At 35.6% G+C, this 13,203-nt stretch overlaps 1 protein-coding gene across 2 annotated transcripts in view; it reads left to right on the top strand.

Moving 5' to 3' along the window:
* Fam169a (family with sequence similarity 169 member A) overlaps positions 1 to 13,203 on the top strand; it is a 54,101-nt gene that overhangs the window by 18,640 nt on the left and 22,258 nt on the right. For both annotated transcript variants that reach the window (XM_026404110.2, XM_077800362.1), the window contains one exon: positions 6,781 to 6,960. In XM_026404110.2, coding sequence (XP_026259895.2) covers positions 6,781 to 6,960 — 180 coding nt within the window. The remainder of the gene's footprint in view (positions 1 to 6,780; positions 6,961 to 13,203) is intronic.

Consider the following 13,203-nt stretch of genomic DNA (forward strand, 5'->3'; position numbering starts at 1 on the left):
TCCAGCGCCTTGCACATGCAAGGCAAGCACTCTACCATTGAGCCACAACCCCAACCCCAACCCCTTATTTGCTTTCTGTAGTCTCCATTTGAAATACCAAATATAATGGAAGTGCTTTTCCCCCTCCTCATCTGAGAGTCGGTTTTCCTCATGACTTTTGGTCTTTTTTGAGGGAGATTTCCCGTCTTCCTATATTTTTGGACACATTACTTACTTTCTGTTTACTAAAATTAAGATTTCTGGTCTATTTTAAGATTATTTTTATATTGAATGATAAAGACTGATAATATAGCTAAAGGCAAAATGTAGCTGAAGTTTATTGGTGGTTATATGTTAGGGACTTAGCGTCTTCCCAGGTCATAGTCATTTTCCTAGGGAACAGAGCAAGCCAAGTGGGAGTCTGGGGCTCCTGAAATGTGCTGTTAGAAATGAAATAGGTTTTTTATTCAGGTAAAGATCTAGCTATCTAAAAAGCATACCTCCTTTAAGGGCTTTGTTTATTGAGGAGATAGTATTGAGACACAAAGATGACCAACTGGTTATGGGTTCATCCCTCAAAGTACCAAAAATCTAGTGAGCAAGGCAGAAAACTTTAGTCAGTAAACATCTAATTACAGTCCAGTTTGTTAAGTGGTGTGTTTGAGGTGTCAATAATAGCATTCATTGAAGAGTTAATTCTAGCTGGAGAAATGTGTCACTGAGAAATGATATTTAAAAGGGATAAGTAGGTTGTCAATAGTTAGAGAATATAGAAAGGGAAAGAATAGTCTTTATATACACAGGCTATTTCTATATAAAGTCATGAAAGTTTAGGGTGTATCTGGGCTACACCCTGAATAAGCTGTGATACTAAAAAGTAAGGGAGGTATAGATGAAGATTTCATTGTGAACAGTCTTAAATGCTCTAAGATGTTTGGCATTTTATTGGCCAGCAACCTCTCAAAGAATTTTATATATGGAGAAACATGATTGAATATTTTTGGGACATAATTTTTGTAGGCCTTGGATGATGAGTAGAAAAATAGTCTTTGGAAGTCAAGGCTGTCATTAGCAGTAGGAATAGAGATGGAAACAGATTTTTCAGTGGACAGTACAGTGACTCCATTGCCTGTGTGTGGGGAGGGAGTGGTGGAGCAGGGTTATCTAGTTGATTTGGCATGGGTACCTAGGTATTGGCCATTGACTAAGACTGGGAGTACAAAAGGAGGAGCAGTTTTGGTGATATTTGTGTTGAAGTCTGACATGGAAAGGTCAGTGTTCCTGTGGGACATGCAAGTAGACATACATACTTGGAAGTGTAAACTGGTGGATGTGGGAGAGGCATGCATATGTATGTGGACCCCAGAACTCAGTATAATTTTTTCAGTGTGGATGAGCTCAGTCAAAACTATTGTTTAAAGGGCTGGGACTGTAGCTCAGTGGTAGAGCGCCTGCCTCAATGTGTGAGGCACTGGGTTCGATCCTCAGCATCACATAAAAATAAATAAATAAAGATATTGTGTCCATCTATAACTAAAAAAAATATATTAAAAAAACACTATTGTTTAAAGAGTGTGTAAGTGTGAATATTGATGTAGGGATGTCAGTTACTGAAAACTGCCTAAGGTTAGCAGACATAACCAGGAAATGGGCTGGCAAAAGGTACTCCCCTCAGATGTGATCATTGATTTTCTGAAAGTTTAAAAGGAAATGTTAATCTGCTGACAGAGAAGAGTCACCTGAGGCTGACAGGAAGTTAGGAGAGAGAGCTAAGAGGGAGAAATTGAGATAGTAAAAATTTCATAAGCTCTGTCCTTAGGAAATTTTAGATTTTAGAGGAGATAGCAATGAATGGACAAGCCGATGACATTCTGTCAGGTGCTATGAAGAAAAGTCTAGTGGATTAAAAGATTAGAGTGTGTATGAGTGGATATCATTTTTAAAATAATGGCTAGGGAAGCCTTTCTGAAGGAAGGAAGTGACAGAATAATGAAATGTATGAAATTTCAGAAGAGACTTGCAGGCAAGAACTAATGAAGAAGCCCTGAGGCAGAGATAAGTTTGGAGTGCTTCAGTAATAGGGAGAAGGCTGATGTGGTTAGAGTACAGGGAATGAGTGACAGGGACTTGGAGAGAGTCAGGAGCTGTGTCCTGAAAGGTCTCTAGGCCAAAGAAGGAGTTTGAAATCTGTCCTGTGGATGATGGGAAACCATGAAGAGTTCTAAGAATGGGGGTGGAATTATCTTATAACCCCAGCCCCCAAAAGGTCCCTGGTTGGGGGCTGGGGTTATGGCTCAGTTGTAGAGGCACTGGGTTCAATCCTTAGCACCACACAAAAATAAATAAATAAGGGTATTGTGTCCAACTGCAACTAAAATAAATGTATAAATTTTATATATATATATATATATATATTTTTTTTTAAACAAGGTCCCTGGCTGCTGTGTGGGAAACAGGTGAAGGCATGCAGAGATATGGCAGGGTTGAAAATTCTGTTGGTTGTGGAAACCCTTAGTGAATGGTGATGGTGAGCTTGGGCAAAAGGAGTTAGGATAGGAGAATTGTTATTACTGCCTCAGACTTTCTGATAGATGTACATGGACTGGAAAGGAGTCAAGGACGGGTTCTAGACTTTTTGCTCTGGGTAACTAGGCAAATGGTGGTGAGGTTTTCTGAGAAATTGGTGAACTGGCGGAGGAACTGTTTTTAGAACAGTCTATGAAAAAATCTGACTAAAGGGTTTATTGGAGTTACGTGTATAAATTGCTATTTTGTTTTATTAACATCTATGATGGATTTTGAGACATTCATATATGGCACCATTTGCCCATTTAAGGTGTATGATTCAATTTTTTTAGTGCATTTACACAATTGTGCAACTGCTACCACAACCAATTCTAGGTAGTTTTCATCACCCCAAAAGAAACTTTGTACTATTTAGAACATTTCAAATAAATGAAATAATATGAGCCTAGTTGGGTCTGAATTCTTTTACTTAGCATAATGTTTTCAAGTCTCATTTGCATTGCAGCATGTATCAGCACTTCATTCCTTTTCATGATTAAATAATATTTTCTTATATGATTCAACAGTTTTGTCTTTAATTAGTTGATTAACTTGTTGATTTTAAAGCTATTTTGAATGATGCTGCTATGATGTTTAAAGATGTGTACATGTCTTCATTTCTCATTCTATTTTCAGTTACTATCTAATTCCAGAGCATTTTCTTTCTTCCTTTTTTTTTTTTTAATTCTTAATGGGGATCCAATCCAGAATCACGTGCTGCATTCACTCACTCACTCACTCACTCACTCACTCACTCACTCACTTATTTATTTATTTATTTGGTGCTGGGGATCGAACCAGGGCCTTGTGCTTACGTGGCAAGCACTCTGCCAACTGAGATATATCCCCAGCCCCCAGAACATTTTCATTACTTGAAAAAAAGAAAAAAAGAGAATCCTTGTGTTCATTAGCAGTCATTCCCTTTTCTCATACACACAGTCCCTGGAAATAGCTAATCTAGTTGTTGTCTTTGAGTTGTAAGAGTTCTTTAAGTATTTGGAATACAGTTATTCTGATATGTAATTTAGAAGTAATTTTTCCCATTCTGTGGGTTGTGTTTTTATTTTCTGGATGGTTTTCTTTGAACCATGTAAGTTTTTCATCTTGATACGGTCCATTGTATCTACTTTTTCATTTGTCATTTGTGCTTTTAGTGTTCTGAGAAGACTTTGTCTAACTCAAGGTGATGAAGGCTTACACCTTTGCTTTCTTCTAAGATATTCATAGTTTAGCTCATTAATTTAAATTTATGGTCTGTTTGCTGTTATGATTTGTATGTGGTACAAGGAAGGGTCTAACATCATTCTGTTGAGTTTGTGAACATTCAGTCGTTCTGGCACTGTTCATTGGAAAGACTTCCCCCTATAAAATTGTCTTGTTCCTCTATAGGAATATTAATTGACCATAAAAGAGTGTTTGTTTCTGTACCCTCACTTCTGTTCTGTTGAACCCTGTATCTATATTCCTGCCATCAGTGCACTGTCTTGATGACCATAGATTTATAGTAAGTTTTGAAATTGGGAAGTTTTTTGCCATAATTGTTCTGGTATTTAGGATCTTTTTTATGTCCATGTGAATTTTTGGATGAGCAAGTTAGTTTTGCAAAGAAATCTAGCTCGGAGTTTGGGAAATTTATTTTTTATTTTAATTTTTTTTTTTTAGTTGTAGATGGACACATTACCTTTATTTTTTATTTATTTCTTTTTATATGGTGCTGAGGCATGAACCCAGTGCTTTATGCGTGCTAGGCAAGCGTTCCACCACTGAGCTACAACCCTAGCCCAGTTTGGGAAATTTTGACATTTTAATGTCAAAATTTCTTTTCAGCTCCATGTACATAGAATCACTTTTCTTTTACTTAAGTGTTTTTTATTTCTTTTAACAATGTTTGTAGTTTTTTAGTTTTCATAGTTTATCAATGGATTCCTTAATATTTTTGCTCATACAAAATCATATCATGTACATGTAGGTAGTAAGAGTGACCATCCTTGTCTCATTTCTGATTAGGCAGAAATATCTAGTCTTTTACTATTTACTATGATGTTAGCAGTATATTTTTTGTAGGTTATTGTGAGTATTTTTATCATGGTTATTGGGCTTTGTCATGTTTTTTTCTCTGGCTGTAGAAATGTTCATGTGTCTTTTGCTTTCTTTACATTTATCCTGCATTGTAGAAGTTAAAGATAGACATTAGTGATTGCATAAATGGCAGAAACCTTGGGAATGGATAAGATTACCCATAGAGAGCATTTGTAGAGAGGAGCTCAAAGATGGAATTTTGAGGAATACAAATATTCAGTTTATCATATGTGCTATGAAATTTGATTTAAGTTAATAATTTCAATGAAATCTTTACCTGGTATCACAGGTTGTGGTTTTTTTTTTTTTTTAACTAGGTAATTATGCTTTCTGCAACTGTTGATATTTCTGGTAACATGTACATTGAACCCTGGAGAGGTTTAAGTATTTAAAGTATAGGCAAGTGAAGAGAACCAGAATGCTATTTTTAAGATGAACATGTATGTGATGAGTTGATAGCAGTAAGAACTTTAAACTTCATGAACACTATAAGTGAGCATTTTAGATTGAAGAATTTACCTTTTCTCACCTAGAAGTAATATTACTGTGAAATAAGACAGCTTATAGGAAAGTTCCTTCATGTAATTAGTATTCTCTTGTGAGAAACTCAAGGAATACACAATTAACAATTATAGATCTTTGGGTTTTGTATTGAAAACCAGGTAGATAGTGCTTTTTCTTATTTGTCCTTCTTGTGTACTTTGAACTTGAACTGCTACTAGTAATAATGTCTCTTTTGCTATGAGAAAACTCTGTTTTCGAGGCGTTAAAAACTAGTAATGGTCATTTAAGCATGTTGATGGAACTATTTTTAGGTTAATGTAAGATACTTAGTCTCCTAGAAACATTCTAAGTCCATGTTGGTAATTAAGATCTAAGTATATTATAAGATATTCATTATGTATTATAAATTTATTTATTGTTTATTTATTTAAAAAAAAATTTTTTAGTTGTAGATGGACATAGTACCTTTATTTTATTTGTTTATTTTTTTTATGGAGTACCGGGGATCGAATCCAGGGCCACATGCATCCTAGGCAAGCGCTCTACCAATGAGCCACAACCCCAGCCCTCTACATTTACATTAATTGATTGTCTTGGAGATTGTTATAAGAAGTTATTGAAATTCTCCAATTAAATCATAAATCATAAATTAAATCATAAATAATTCAATATTATTTGGTTGAACTGTAAAGTCTTGTTTTATCAGTCAACTCATCAAATGATATGATTGGTAGAAGTCAGTGAGATATTATCTGACATTTTGTTTCTTATTGGAACTACATTGTTAGAATTTTCCTAAATACTATGAATTAGTTTATTTGAGGCAAGAGGGAGAATATTGATTTTTTTAAATTATGGATTCTAAAAGTAATGAAAAGTGGGAAACTGTGTCATCTGTCCTCAACTTGCAGACTGTCTTCATGCATATTAAAGGAGTTCAGATATCCATTTTGGGTGGTAAGAACCCAAATGTATATACCAAGATTCTTAAAAGAAATCAGCCATACTTTACAATAGAGTCATACTTGGAGACCACAAATTATTTCATGACATATAAAATGTATTTAGAAATATATTCACAGAAAAAGTTTGCCGACTTAGCCATTTCTAATGTCCCCAATTAGTCTAATTCAGAGTTCTTAAAAGTTTGAGAACTGAATATTTTCTGTCATTAACAAATAGATTAAATGAGATGATACTCATTAGGGAGAAAGTGAAGGGCAGTGTTGAATGTTCAGGTTCTAAGGTTTGAAGTAAATACTTAAGGTTACAAAATCATTAAATACTGTTTTTAATTTGAAATTTTGATATTTGAGTTTGAAAGTTGTATGTCTATAGACAATGATAGTACATATAGTACATATAGTCAAGTATACTGTTGACTATATGTATACTGTTTACATGTCAGTAAACAGTATTTGTCCTATGTTACATAATGCCGTTGGCAAAGAAAATACATAGTTCTCCTTGTATGTATACATTGTGATAAGTAGTAAAAGCTGGAAAACACGTTATAAAATTCATACATTGCTTTAACCTTCTTGATGTAGAAAAAAATAAATGTTTTTGGGAAGATTGTTAACTCAGTTTCACTAAATATATATGTACTTTTTAATGTGAAAAATTGTTGGGTTTCTGTTCTTATTACCACAGGAAGCATATGTGCCTCATTTCTTACCCAAAGTTACCAACTGCCAGTTCTTGATACAATGTTCATAAGAAAGAAATTCAGAGGCAAAGATTTTGGGCTTCATATCCTGGAGGACTTCGTAGATTCCTTCACAGAAGATGCACTTGGTTTGCGGTATCCACTGTCTTCTCTCATGTATACAGGTCAGTGGAGTAAGTTGAAAAGGGTGAGCTGGTCTTATTGTCACTTCCAGCTTGTTTCTCCTGAATGTTATATAAGTGTATATTAGCAATATTAAATAGATTTGGAATTTTTTACTCTTAACTTTATAAATGTGCCTTGATCTCAGATATATGACTTTTGGGGATTATGGTGGCTCATACCATAAAATTCACCCTGTTAACATGTACAATTCAGTGATTGTTCACAGCTGTGCAGCTCTAAGTACTAACTCTAGAACATTCTCATCACCCCAAAAGAAACCTTGTACCAATTAGAAGCCATGCTGTATTCCCCTCAACCCCCTTTTTTTAACATCCCATGATAGGCAACCTCTTATCTATTTTCTGTCTCTGGATTTAGCCATTCTGGAGATTTCATTTAAATGAAATCACGTAGTATATGACCTTTTGTATTTGGCTTTTTCTTAGCATAATGCTTTCAGAGTTTATCCATGTTGTAGCCTGAATTAACTTCATTTCTTTTTATGGCTGAATAATATTCCATTGTATAGATATACAACATTTTGATCCAGAATGATTGCAGTATTTTGTATTTCCATAAACAGTATGTGAGTGTTTTAGTCAGTTTTTTCATCTCTGTGACCAAAAGACCTGGCAAGAACAATTTTAAGGAGGAAAAGTTAATTTGGGGGTTCATGGTTTTCAAAGATTGTCAATCCATAGATGGCTGACTCCATTCTTCCTGGCCTGAGGCGAGGCAGAACATCATGGTGGAAGGGTGTGGTGGAGGGAAGCACCTGGGAACATGACACCTGGAAGTAGAGAGAGAGAGATTCTGACAGAGACAGACATAGACAGAGAGATATCACTTGCTCTGCTCAACTAGGACAAAATGTATACCCTAAAGGCACACAACCTATCTACCTTCCATTACCACTCCAGTTAATCCCTGTCTGGGGATTAATTTACTGATTGGATTAATGCTCTCATGCCCCGATCATTTCACCTCTAAATTTTCTTACATTGTCCCATATATGAGCTTTTAGGGAATATTTCATATCCGCATCATAACAATAGGATTGCGTACGTTCTCTACCCTCTTGCCAACATTTGTTATCTGTTTTTATTACAGTCAGCCTAGTGAATATGAAATGGCATTTTATTGTTTTGATTTATGTTGAGCATCTTTTCATGTTAGCATTGACCATTTATATGTCATTTTTGGAGAAATGTTTATTGAGATCTTTTGACCATTTTTTTTCCCCATTGGGTTATTTGTCTGTGGTATCTTTAAAAAAAATTTTTTTTTTAGGTGTAGTTTGACACAATACCTTTATTTATTTTTATGTGGTGCTGAGGATTGAACCCAGGGCCTCACACCTGCAAGGCAAGCGCTCTACCACTGAGCTACAGCCCTAGCCACTGTCTGTGGTAACTTTTTAATGAACAAAAACAAAATTCCAGACACAAAAAGGTACAAAGAGGGCTGGGGTTTGGCTCAGTGGCAGAGTGCTTGCCTCACACGTTATGAGGCACTGGGTTTGATCCTCAACACCACGTAAAATAAATAAATAAAGGTACTGTGTCCATCAAAACTAAAAAAAAAAAAAAATAAAAATTTATAAAGAATGAGGTAACAAGTACTCATACACCTTTCAGCATGTACCTTTCATGAGAAATGCATTGTTGCTACTGCACTTGAAGCCTCTTGTTCACTCAGTTGAACACATTCCCTTTCGTGAGACAGGTGCTATTCTGAGTTTAGCATTTACTTTTTCCATGCATTTCTTAGACCTTTAATACGTATGTGTGTATTATCAGACAATATATTATATTGTTTTACGTATTTTAAGACTTTATACAAATATATATTCTGTGAATTCTTCTGAAATTTACTTCCTTATTCATCTTGTAAGTTTGTGGAAGTCATTAATGTGGATTCATTATAACTGTAATAATTTTCAATATTGTTTAGTTTCTATTGAATAAATATACCATTTGGTGATGTTTTAAAAACCATTAGGTGATTTAAGCCCATACAGCTCCCTTTTTTTTAATGATGTAAGATTTAATCCTGGAAAATAATTAATTTAGAAATATAAAATATTATTTATTACTGATTTTTTTTTTCAGTCCAACATCCGATGTTTATTTCCACTGAAAACCTTTTTATTCCAAGTCCTCCCTCCCACTCTAATATCAAAAGTGATCCAAAAAGCTGGATGTTACCTGCCCATTTTGAATCATTTTCTCTCTAGCTCCATTCGGGGCAGTAATATGGGCATTGCATGCCCTAGGATAATTCTGAATTAAATTATTTTAATTACCCCTTTACTGAATTTGGGAGAGGAATGCAAAGACATCCCCTGCAGGTAGATTACCTTCTTAGTATTAGTCTTTTCTATGATTTTGTAATGACAAGAAAAATGAATTATAGATGAGTATTTGCTGATTTCTGTGTTTTGGTGAAGTCTTGATGAGCTTGAGCTCTTCATTTTTCACAGTGTTTTATTGATATCATCTATATAATTTTGTAAGAATTTGAAATCTGAAAATAATTAAAAGTATAAATTTTATTGGCACATTTTAATTATACATAAGAGTAGTATTCATCATGACATATTTGTACATACTCATAACATAATTTGGTCATTTTCATTCCCCACTGTCTCCCCTTTCCCTTCCCTTCTCCTTATTCCTTGTCCCCTCTCTGTCTTTTTGGTCTTCCTTCTAATACTCCTATTTTAATCTATGTGGTCTCTGCATCACTATATTTCTCTTTCTGACTCTGTTGGAAGAAACAGTGCTTACTACATTTGAAAAGGTAGATTTCATTCAATTTTTAAACTTTATTAGTAGTTCCTTGATGTTGCAGTATGTCCAGTAGTTCTTTGGTGATTTCCAGTTGCTTCAAGTAATACTTTTGGATGTTTTAGGAATATTGAAGTGTTTTACATTGCAAGTTTTTTTTTTTTTTTGGACCAGGGTGCATAACGCCTGGGGCCACATTCCCAGCCCTTTTTTGTATTTTATTTGGGGACAGGGTCTCACTGAGTTGCTAAGTGCCTTGCTAAGTTGCTGAGGCTGGCTTTGAACTAAGATCTCCTGCCTTTGCTTCCTGAGTCACTGGGATTACAGATGTGTTGTGCCTGGCTACATTGCAGGTTTTTAAAGAACGAGATAAATTTGTTCACTCTCCAAATAGGTAGTGAGTGCCAGGTGTGGGAGGGGGAGTTGATCTAGAGTAGATGATCACCTTTGTATATGAAATTGGTTTGCATAGTACTGTAGATACATGAAATAAATAGGCCAAGATTTTCTACAACTTAATGTATGATTTTTAAAAAATTTGAAACTATTTCTGCTGCCAAATAGTCTCTGACTTTTCACCATTTATTGTACTTTTTAAAATGTTTTTTTTTTTTTTGGTGGTGGTGCTGGGTATTTAACCCAGGGCCTTGTGCTTGCAAGGCAAGCACTCTACCAACTGAGCTATATCTTCAGCCCCTCTTGAATTTTTTTCATCCCAAGTTTTTTTGTTGTGTTAAATATATGTGTAAAATAAAATTTAACATTTCTTTCCTCCCTCTTTCTTTTGGTACTGGGGATTTAACCCAGGGGTGCTTAACCAAGGAAACCATATTCCCAGACTTTTTTATATTTTATTTTGAGACAGGGTTTTACTAAGTTGCTTAGGGCCTTGCTAAATTGCTGACGCTGGCTTTTAACTCCCTCACTCTGCAGTTGTTTCTCCCTTGTGGTTATTGTGTATATTGTTGTTTTGAACATTTGTTTACAAATATCTGAGTTTCTGTTTTCAGTTCTTTTGGATATATATATATATATACCTGAGAATGAAATTTCTAGGTCATATGTTTAACTTTCCGAGGAATTGCTGAACTGTTTTCCATAGTGGCTTTAACATTTTTGTTTCTTTAGGTTTTTTTTTTTTTTTTTTTTCCCCTTGTGGTACTGAGGATTGAACCCAGGGACTCATGCATGCAAGGCAAGCAGTCTACCTCTGAACTATATCCCCAGTCCCTTTTTAGTGGTTTTTTTTTTTTTTCCTGTGAAGTTTTTCCTGAGGCCTGAAGCTGTCATCTCAGGGTTAATTCCCTTCTCTCTCTTAAGTCTCCCTGTGGTCCCCTAATAAGAGGGACCACATATTATCTCACATATATTATCTCAAAAGAAAAGAATCCAGTCCTCCTAGTGGGAATGGATCTAATCCTCAGCAGTGTAATAGGGAGAAGTTCATCACAATGTAACTGAGATTCCTGACACAGCCTACCCAATTAAGACTTAAAGTCCTGATCATCCTTATAACTTTACTAGAACACTATAGCCTATAGGCATTATGTAACTTTCATCTGATATTTATCTCTTGGTCAGAAAATCGTATCACTTCTGCCCAAAAGCTGTTGTTTCTGATACAGTGGCTTAAAAGCTGGGGCCTCAGACTGAAGACTTTTTTTTTTTTATTGGTTGTTCAAAACATTACAAAGCTCTTGACATATCATATTTCATACATTAGAATCAAGTTGGTTATGAACTCCCAATTTTACCCCAAATACAGATTGCAGAATCATATTGGTTACACATCCACATTTTTACATAATGCCCTATTAGTAACTGTTGTATTCTGCTACCTTTCCTATCCTCTACTATCCCCCCTCTCCTCCCCTCCCATCTTCTCTCTCTTCCTCACCTACTGTAATTCATTTCTCTCTTTGTTTATTTTCCCATTCCCCTCACAACCTCTTATATGTAATTTTGTATAACAATGAGGGTCTCCCTCCATTACCATGCAATTTCCCTTTTCTCTCCCTTTCCCTCCCACCTCATGTCTCTGTTTAATGTTAATCTTTTCTTCCTGCTCTTCCTCCCTGCTCTGTTCTTAGTTGCTCTCATTATATCAAAGAAGACATTTGATATTTGTTTTTTAGGGATTGGCTAGCTTCACTAAGCATAATCTGCTCTAGTGCCATCCATTTCCCTGCAAATTCCATGATTTTGTCATTTTTTAGTGCTGCGTAATACTCCATGGTGTATAAATGCCACATTTTTTAATCCATTCATCTATTGAAGGGCATCTGGGTTGGTTCCACAGTCTAGCAATTGTGAATTGTGCTGCTATGAACATCGATGTGGCAGTATCCCTGTAGTACGTTCTTTTAAGGTCTTCAGGAAATAGTCCGAGAAGGGCAATAGCTGGGTCAAATGGTGGTTCCATTCCCAGCTTTCCCAGGAATCTCCATACTGCTTTCCAAATTGGCCGCACCAGTTTGCAGTCCCACCAGCAGTGTACAAGAGTACCCTTTTCCCCACATCCTCACCAACACTTATTGTTGCTTGACTTCATAATGGCTGCCAATCTTACTGGAGTGAGATGATATCTTAGGGTGGTTTTGATTTGCATTTTTCTGACTGCTAGAGATGGTGAGCATTTTTTCATGTACTTGTTGATTGATTGTATGTCCTCCTCTGAGAAGTGTCTGTTTAGGTCCTTGGCCCATTTGTTGATTGGGTTATTTGTTATCTTATTGTCTAATTTTTTGAGTTCTTTGTATATTCTGGATATTAGGGCTCTATCTGAGGTGTGAGGAGTCAAAATTTGTTCCCAGGATGTAGGCTCCCTATTTACCTCTCTTATTGTTTCTCTTGCTGAGAAAAAACTTTTCAGTTTAAGTAAGTTCCATTTGTTGATTCTTGTTATTAACTCTTGTGCTATGGGCGTCCTATTAAGGAATTTGGAGCCCCACCCCACAATATGTAGATCGGAGCCAACTTTTTCTTCTATCAGACACAGAGTCTCTGATTTGATATCTAGCTCCTTGATCCACTTTGAGTTAACTTTTGTGCATGGCGAGAGGAGGGGATTCAGTTTCATTTTGTTGCATATGGATTTCCAGTTTTCCCAACACCATTTGTTGAAGATGCTATCCTTCCTCCATTGCTTGCTTTTAGCTCCTTTATCAAATATAAGATAGTTGTAGCTTTGTGGATTAGTCTCTGTGTCCTCTATTCTGTACCATTGGTCCACCCACCCGCCTGTTTTGGTACCAGTACCATGCTGTTTTTGTTACTATTGCTCTGTAATATAGTTTGAAATCTGGTATCGCTATACTGCCTGATTCACACTTCCTGCTTAGAATTGCTTTTGCTATTCTGGGTCTTTTATTTTTCCATATTAATTTCATGATTGCTTTATCTATTTCTACAAGAAATGCTGTTGGGATTTTGATTGGCATTGCATTAAACCTA

The sequence above is a fragment of the Urocitellus parryii genome, chromosome 1 (assembly GCF_045843805.1).
Source record: "Urocitellus parryii isolate mUroPar1 chromosome 1, mUroPar1.hap1, whole genome shotgun sequence".
NCBI lineage: Eukaryota > Metazoa > Chordata > Mammalia > Rodentia > Sciuridae > Urocitellus > Urocitellus parryii.